Source organism: Sphaeroforma arctica (assembly GCF_001186125.1).
Source record: "Sphaeroforma arctica JP610 unplaced genomic scaffold supercont1.635, whole genome shotgun sequence".
NCBI classification, from domain to species: Eukaryota; class Ichthyosporea; order Ichthyophonida; genus Sphaeroforma; species Sphaeroforma arctica.
In genome coordinates, this window is record NW_014039923.1 from 38,763 (window position 1) to 47,932 (window position 9,170).

General features: G+C 43.5%; 2 protein-coding genes across 2 annotated transcripts; one reads left to right on the forward strand and one right to left on the reverse strand.

Moving 5' to 3' along the window:
• Positions 1 to 26: 26 nt before the first annotated feature.
• Positions 27 to 4,364, forward strand: SARC_07755 (homoisocitrate dehydrogenase). Its single transcript, XM_014298297.1, has 7 exons — positions 27 to 542; positions 1,703 to 1,871; positions 2,070 to 2,214; positions 2,447 to 2,563; positions 2,712 to 2,809; positions 3,304 to 3,489; positions 3,844 to 4,364. Exons 1-7 carry the CDS (start codon positions 243 to 245, stop codon positions 3,957 to 3,959), a joined length of 1,131 nt encoding a protein of 376 aa, XP_014153772.1. The 5' UTR covers positions 27 to 242; the 3' UTR covers positions 3,960 to 4,364.
• Positions 4,365 to 5,513: 1,149 nt separating this feature from the next.
• On the reverse strand, positions 5,514 to 8,688 carry SARC_07756 (hypothetical protein; the record flags this gene model as incomplete). The annotated part of the gene is made up of 8 exons (XM_014298298.1): positions 5,514 to 5,686; positions 5,801 to 5,940; positions 6,011 to 6,156; positions 6,226 to 6,426; positions 6,565 to 6,675; positions 6,705 to 8,111; positions 8,162 to 8,547; positions 8,604 to 8,688. The coding sequence occupies 8 exons, from the start codon at positions 8,686 to 8,688 to the stop codon at positions 5,514 to 5,516; spliced, it is 2,649 nt and encodes an 882-aa protein (XP_014153773.1).
• Positions 8,689 to 9,170: the final 482 nt, after the last annotated feature.

The window sequence follows — 9,170 nt, forward strand, 5'->3', positions numbered from 1 at the left end:
TTAAAAACCAAAATTGTTAATCGAGAAGGAAACTAAAAAATAAAAATAAATAAAAATCATTTTTAGGGTTGTAGTATGCCAGGGTATTGAGGAACGGTGTGACGTGGAATAATGGATATTGTGCTGAGGTACGTTCCCATGGAGTGGAACTAGGAAACAATCGTTTGAGTAGAGAAGCCACCGCCAAACACCCTCACTGCCCCATACAAGCACCTCTCGCTAACCATACAAGCACAGTCACGATGAACACTCTACAAGCACTCCGCCTAGGAAAGGCCACCATGGTTGGTCGCCAAGGAATGCACACAATCGTAGGCACAAAGAAAATCGGCCTTCTGCCTGCCGACGGTATTGGTAAAGAAGTGATGCCATGTGTTGTGAAGGTGTTAGAAGCCCTAAAAGCCCCCTTCGAGTATGTGAATCTGGATGCGGGATTTGAATGCTTTGAACGCACCGGCACTGCGCTTCCTGATGCGACTGTTGAAGCAGCCAAGAAATGTGATGGCCTTTTGTTTGGGGCTGTCAGTTCTCCTTCACACAAAGTAAGTTGGTTCTGGCTATTGTATGTTGCTATTGCTGTGTGGTCACATATTTTTACTTACAGATGTACCTCTACAAGTTGTTTCCGTTTCCGTTATGCATGTACGTGTACGTTACAAACGTACATTATAGTCTGACTGAGATCTGAATAACGGAAATATAATATTGGTACTCTCATGAATTTTATATTGTATAGACTGACTGGGACTGATAGGCGTATTTCCTGTATCATTCAGTGGATCACCCAGACCTTATAGTCACATGGATTTATATATCAAGGAATATTTTATTTTATTGTCATTCTGCATGCTAAAGGTATGGAAGATTCGTACAATTGCAACCGGCGCAAAATTTTCTATATGGTTTTTTAAGTCAAGTGCAAGTGGATGTAGTCGAACTTGTATAAATTGGTAGATGTGGTACAGTATGTTATGTTTATTTACTTTATAACTATATCCTTTAATTATGACTTTTGTACAGATTTAAAGATTCAAATTGAATATGTATATCTATGTATAAATATATATATATATATATATATATGTGTGTGTGTGTGTGTGTGTGTGTGTATGTATATGTATATGTGTATGTGTATGTGTATGTATATATATATATATTAAATGGAAAAAATCGAGCTTACTTTTTAAGCTGATTTGACAGGGTTTCCTTCGCATCACATCCTCGACCATACACAGTACATTTTAATCTGTATTTAGCCGCACAAATACAAATATGCATTACTCTTCGATATTAATTGATCTGTAGAAGACGCCGTTGTTCTCTTTTTTATCCTCATACTGTGGGGTGAAAGTTTTGTCCTCGATAATTGCCTGGCACGTGAGATTAATAAGATTACAGGGTATGTATGGCGGGTCACGATGAAACTTCGTGCATTTTAAGGCTTCTGAAATTGTTTAAGGATCTAGGACACATGACTATTTGTTTTTGCTGTGGTTCAGGTGATGGAATGAATTGTTATATCGAGTAGTTCTACGCGGAGTGAATCAAAAAGACACAAAACACTGGCACGTTTTGCGGACATCAGGTCGAGGGTCAGAGTCGCCTCCCACGTCAACCTAAAAGCTGTTAGTACCGACATACTTTTTAAATAGCTTGTACACGCTACTTACACTTGATAACGCAAATGTTAATCAATATATAGGTGGAAGGGTACTCCTCGCCCATTGTTGCCATCCGCAAGAAGCTTGACCTATACGCTAACGTGCGTCCAGTCGTTTCCTCCCCCGTGCCCGGTTCTCTGCCTGGCATCGACGCCCTCATTATTCGTGAGAATACTGAGTGTCTATATGTGAAGGATGAGACAATAGAAGGTATGCGAGCCCTCCCAATTCAATTTATAGAAGACGTGAATGGAACGCAATTATTGCAGCTCTGCAGGGATGCTGAGCAGATTTATGTACCCTAGTATGCGTAGCAGCCTAAAAGTTCGACTGATCTAGAATGCATCCTATTTGCGGTCACACGCATATTTATTTTTAATTATTATTCATTGACCATAATTCCGATAGATACCCCCACTGGAAAGCGTGCAGTTGCGAAGCGTGTCATCACTGAGGCCGCTTCTAAAAGAATAGCCAAGCTTGCGTATCAAATGGCGCTCAAACGTGCATCTCTTCACAACCGTCAGGGCAAGGTCACTATTGTCCACAAGAGGTATGACCATACGCTTCTCTATCTTTCTCTGTGTGCTTTCTCCGCTCTGGTGCTTGTATGTTGTGTCGATATGTTATATAATATGACCGCGATGATAAGATTCAAGTGTCAACCATGTCGTTTTAGCTCCGCTCCTTCTAGTGATTTTTGGTCTTACTTTTGCTTTTGTCGGACGCCATTCTAACTAATCGTCACTCCACATTCTTCTCTTCTCTGCGCTGCGCGTTTCTAGTAATGTGTTGAGTGTTACTGACGGTCTATTCCGCGAATCGTGTCTGGCCGTTGCTGAAGCATCTGAGCTTCACTCAATCAAGACTGAAGAGCAACTGGTTGACTCTATGGTTTACAGGTTAGTGTTGACGCTATCTGCTCATGGCCACTATGCACACCGGTTGTGTTTCTGGGCTTGGTTTGAGGTTTTATTAGCGTCGTATGTATTCTGTAAAGGCAGTCGCAGTTCATTAAATGTTGTTTCTGCCACTCTTTGAACATTTTAGGCTCTTCAGAGATCCTCAGAACTTCGATGTCATCGTTGCACCCAACATGTACGGAGATATCGTTAGCGATGGTGCCGCAGCTGTTGTCGGAGGCCTTGGTAAGTCTTTTGTTCAGTGCCTTCTGACATATTCCGCCGCAGTATCTTTTTTTATTTCGTCTGTTGAATTCTACTTGTTTTATGAATATGTATATATGCACATACGTATATACAAATAATTATATAACTATGTGTGTGTGTGTGTTTTTGAGTGTATTGGCCTGATATCATTCTCTAAGTCGATATTTCCTGCTACACTATTATTCGAGTACGATTTAAGTAATACATCGGAAACAGTCTGTGTCGCATACCTATTTGTGGAGCGCAGCACTGTGGGTTGGCTACCGTTTACATCCACGGGGTTCCGTCATACGGCGGTCATTTATGCCTTCCCATTGTTTATCATCAACCTTGACGTAAATCGCAGTTGATTCTCGGTGATTGGGCAGGTGCATGTTATTGCCCACTGTATAGAACTACACTCACAAATGAGCCATATTACCTCAGAGTGACCTTCGTGGCTTACTGGTGAACCATACTTTACACGTCACCAGGCCTTGTACCCAGTGCCAATGTTGGAGACGAATTCATCATGTGCGAACCAGTCCATGGAAGTGCTCCTGACATTGTAGGGCAACAGAAGGCAAATCCCATTGCGATGATTCGATGCGGTGCTATGCTCCTTGAACATATGGGTATGGGCAAGGAGTCCGTGGCGATCGAAGAAGCCATCCAGGAAGGTTAGTGACGTATATGTTTTATAGTGCATTCGCCGAAAAGCCTATTAAGTACCTATGAGTCGTGCGGAGAACGAATTTGTTTAAGAATACACTCTTATGAATAATATTGAAAGCAAATGTGTGTTGACAAATTATCAACTTCAAACTATTAACTGGTAGCTATCAATCAACGTGACTTTGTATTTAGTGGACAATTTTGAGGTCCTCGTAAAGCGCTCTTAAAGAATATGATTCACGTGTGCACTTCCTAGGTCGAAGTACATCACCACAAAACTTTAGAACTTGGGCGGACGGGGGCTATCAGTTATAATTTTGAGGCTTGTAGGTTTACTTTTCTGTTTGTAATTGCTACAGCTATGCATGCCGGCACTTTGACGCCCGATTTGGGTGGCACTGCCACGACTACGGAGGTGGCCGATTTTATTGCGAAGAGGGCCGTAGAGATCTTTGCCGCTCAGCCCAAGGCCTAAAGCTTGGAGCAATGATTAGGAGAAGGTATAGTTAAGACCTATGACCGAATGGCATCGCCTGTTTCATACATGGCAAACAGAAACGACTTAGCTGGTTTTAGCCATCATATATTGCAAGCATAGTGTATCTGTATCTTGGCGGCATCGCGAGGACATGTCGATGAGACTGGATCTGAAGATCATTGTTTTACAAACTTTGTCGTTGCAGCGAAGTAGCGCTGTACTTATCCGATATGTACATTGGTGTTACCATTGAGGGATTGAGATCATAGTTGAGGAATAAATATTGCACATGAAGAGAACCATGCTATCTTATTTAGCACATTGTCGTAGTTGCTGGATCTCAATGCACATTGTACGCTCACTTCCATGTATTAGACATACTGAGTCATTTATAAATTCATCACAACACAGGAGTGCTTTCGATCGAGAGCGAACTGTTTCCACTTTCGATATTTATATCTTGATTCTTTTTGAGTATTTGGATCGTTAGAAAAGAGTGCGGTTTCACACCTAGCGGTTGACACGTGAAAACATGTTCCAAGGGCACTTGCCTTGAAAATTACTTCCAATCGAAGGTCAAATTCACGAGGTGACGTTCATATGCATAATTTGGTCCAAACTCGTGAGAATACGTCTAAATACATACACTTTTATCAGTGCCGTTCACACTAATGACTTCACTTTCGTACACAAAATAGGAATGTTTGCTCGCAACACGAATTCTTATTCAAGCAGAAATTTGTAGCGTCTCGCGTGTGATCTGCATTCAGATCTCATTCACGTCCGAATACGTCTGGTCCACCTAAGATTACGTATTGTTGAATAGGATGTGAGATTTTTCCACTTCTCATGCGATACCACTCGTCCTCATACAGTCCAACATAAACCAGTCAGAAATGGTTTGAGATACCGCATGATAATCTCGTTCGTAGTGTACATGTACGTGTTGTGACCCTTGTTTGCATATGCCTGATTACAATCATGCTACTCCTTCCATTGGCAGGTAAAGCTATTATTATAGGTTGCTATATATAGGACACAATTCTTGCCGCTCTCTTGTACGTTTATGTTAAGTTACGAGAGAGAGAGTGAGATTAAATATCTGCTTGATATCTCAAGCACACATTTCCATATAACCCTAGTTAGGCGATAAGTAATTGGATGTAATAAACAATTGAATGTAGTCACCGTTTGTAGTAGTACCGCTCGTGGTGCGTTTAGAAATAAGTGCATCTTAAGTGTATAGCGAACCAAATTAAACCTGACTTTTAGACTGCTTGTCTTTCCAACTGCTGCTGCTAGTATCTATTGATTGACAAGATTTCGAAACGCAAGGATCACAAGCGACAGACAGACAAGCGCAGATATAAAACAAACGAACCATTGTTGATTTTACTGTTTTTAATTGCTTTTCATATATGTATAAGCTATTACTATGTATATTCGATGCGTTTAAAGCACGACAACCTCCTACCTATTGATTTAGCCCAAGTTTTGTAGCTAGACACTAGCACAGTGACAGATACGAACCTCTACCTTAACTAGTTGAGATTATGTGGTGGTGTTGTTGGCAGTGTCTACAACATCATGCACGTTGACAGCCGCCTGTTCCGCGGCTTCTAATGCTTGCTCAACAGCTCTCGCAACATTCTTATCAGAAATATTGATCAAGTTTTGGCGGATACCAGCAACCATACCTGATGTGTTGTCGTCCATGATGAATGCTGACGAACCATCTAATTAGCTCACAGACACTCGTACTTCCGTGGCACTGGCTCGCGCTGCGATCGAATGCCTGGCAACAGTTGAAGTACGAGCACTGTTTAGCCCAGATGTACCTTCTTTCTGAGTGAACTGAGAAGCACGTCGAGCAACAGAAGATCGAGCTGCGGCGGCAGCCTTTGGTTGTAGAGCGAGTTGATTGATATCCTGTCGCATCTGTTTAAGCTCACCAAGAAGTGGGTCCCAAGCCTCCAGCCTGCAAGGGATCACTCTTCTTAGCTTTCTCGATCTCCTCAATTGCGTGATCGATTTTGCGAATAAACAACTTGTTCTCGACCACGGCGACACTTTTACGGGCTTGCGACATTTCTCCTACGGTGTTCGCATGCTTCATGTTGATAGCGGCACCAGACACGGAGCCGAAGATATCAAATTTGTACAAAATGTAGTATCCGAACACCTTGCAGGCATCCTGGATGAACCAGAATACTACACAATACGCCCAAACTAGCAATGGCCACCACTTGATCTTGGAACGAACAAGACCTTCAATTGGTACTTCGTCCATTTCTCCGTTAGGTAGTAGACAGGCTAATAGGGTAGACAGTAGCAGTGAAGCTGACGCACCACAAAGCAGGGCCATACCAGGAGCTTGCGACCAGAATGGACCAGGGTCGGTACGTGACGAGAACAGCGTCAAGGAATCGGGAACTGAAATCTTCATGTACATGGACATGGTAATCTGCCCGTAGTACAACCCAGGAAGACCGACCGACTGTATGACACCACTTAGATTCCAGGAATCTAGCATCATCCACAACAAGAGCAACGATGAACCACATGCAACACTACCCAGCACTATGGACATAGTTCACAACACCTTAAGGTTCCACTTATCGGGACGTTTGTTAGGGATTGCCTTATCATAACTGATGGAAATCAAAGTACCATCGTTTAACACGGTGATAAGCAAAAGTAGCAGTACGGGAACCTGGAAGTAGAATGGCCATTCCTCTACACAGTCGGATCACCGCCACCAGCTGTAAGATCCTCAGCACTGGGCGTGTAGTCATCAGGTCGGAAAACTAACACTTCAATCCAGAAGAAGAAGAGCAGCTGAAGCGTAGTGGCAATACGATAGTTGATGAAGGCTTGGATACGCTTAAAGATCTGACGGGCCATGATAATGGCCGTGATCACTACACTGAGACCCTCGCCAGTCAACACAATATCGGCAGCGGCACGAACAGCATCGGTGGCACCAGCTACAGCAATACCAATATCAGCACGCTTTAGAGCGGGAGCATCGTTAACACCATCACCAGTCATGCCAGTAGCAAAACCTTGCTGACGGAAAGCCTCGACAAGCAAAAACTTGTGCTCGGGAAAAACCTCAGCAAAACCATCAGCTTCTAGGATACGATCGCCAAGAATCTTTCCTAGATCCTTTAGTGGATCGCCATTCTCATCTAGTGGGGGAATACCATCTATGCCTTGCACATTGGTACCCATACCCAACTGGCGACAGGTTTCCTTAGCGATGACACCGTGATCTCCTGTTATCATTTTGACGTCAACACCGAGCTCCATAGCACGCTCTATCGTCTCCTTGGTATCGGGACGGGGAGGGTCCAGGAAGGTAAGAATACCCAAAATCATCCACTCGTCACTACCCTCCTTGGTCTTGGCCACAGCCAATGCACGAATACCGCGGGATGCGAGTTTGTTCACTTTCTCTGCAACCTTGTCGCTGAGCAACTTAGCAATAATTTGAGGAGCACCCTTGGTGGTCTTGAACACCTTGCCGTCAGGGCCCTTGAGGGTACCTTCAGTTCTTTTAATAGATGGATCAAATGGTAGGAAATCAATCTGCTCGTACTGACTTAGACTATCTAGATCGGCGGAACCAAGCGTTTGTGTGTCAAGCGCATCACGAGGAGGCTCCTTCCATTTAGCAGCGAGGGCAGCGGCTTGTAGCACAGTGTACTGATTCTGATCAGGAGAGTAAGTAAGACAATCATCCTGAATCATCATTTTGTTGAGTGTCAGAGTACCTGTCTTGTCAGAACACAGGATATTCATACCAGCCATTCCTTCGATAGCTTGAAGATTGGATACAATTGCTCCGTGCTCGGACAGGGCGCGAGAACCAATGGCAAGTGTTGCCGTAGTCACAATCTCAATGGCGATGGGGGTGGAGGCAACCAGCACAACCACAGTGAACGAGATGGACTCCTTGAAGTCAATTCCACTCACCATCAAAAAGATGAAGGAAGTGACGCACAAGGTAACGGACAGACCGACAAGGATAACCATGAGTCGCAGTAGAATCTTCTGCAAACTTCCCAACTCGTTACCAGTGTTCAGCATAGCAGCGGTTTTTCCAAAGAAAGTGTGCATTCCAGTGGCACAAACGGTGGCCTCGACCTCACCACATACAGCAGTAGACCCCATTTTAGGCTGATCACCGTCCTTACGGGAAACGATTCTCCAGTAAGAGCGGACTGATCAACTTCAAAACGTCCTTTGTTGATAGCACGATCGGCAGGAATGGCAGAACCAGCACCCAGTAGCGCTAGATCACCGGGCACAACAATACCAGCATCAATGTTATGCCATTTATCATCACGCTTAACAGTAGCCATAGGCTTCAACGAAGCCTTAAGAGCGGCAATAGCATTTCCGGCTTTCGTAATTTCGTAGCAGCCAATTGTCGCGTTGATGAATTGGATAGCAAGCAACACTCCCATATCGGGCCAATTCTGGATGGCTGCCTCAATAATGATGGCCACCCAAATCATGATAGGCATAGGTGCGTATAACTGCTGCAAGAACACCTTCCAAGAAGGGATGGTCTCTTCAACTAACTCATTTCGACCCCACTGTGAAAGCAACTTTTCGGCTTCCTTGGTAGTCAACCCTGATGATGGATAGAAGTCGAGTAGTCATCGCCTTCAAGATCTCCCTTCTCCTCCAGGTCTACAGCTGAGTCCTTCTCCGCCATATTACACTCAACCTACAATCTCAATGTACTATTTGCGTTTACTGTGAAGGGTAAATTATGAATGCCTGCGTTGTGTCAGTTGTATAAAAATAAGCTTTGTTGAATGAATGCAATACAGTAGAAGCTTTGTGTTTGAAAGCTCTAATTCATTTGAAGGTACGGATTCCACGGAATAATAAATAGATCCTTTTATCCCCACGAACCCCAACTTCTGGACTATTCCTTTCTTATTGTGAACCACATAACGGTTGAGGATATGAAAAGTTACCATATTTGGAAATTATGGCAAATATAGCCACGAATAGATGCAAATACTAAATATGTACGAGTATTTAGTATTTACACGCCTATTTAATTATTCATTTGACAAACTGTACATTTTAAATTATGTATATCCTCCGCTTTAGCCTTCTTCTCTCGCGTAGAGGAGAGAGCGGAGTGGCTGAGAGAGAGAGAGAGACCTGCCTGAGCTAGAGAGAGAG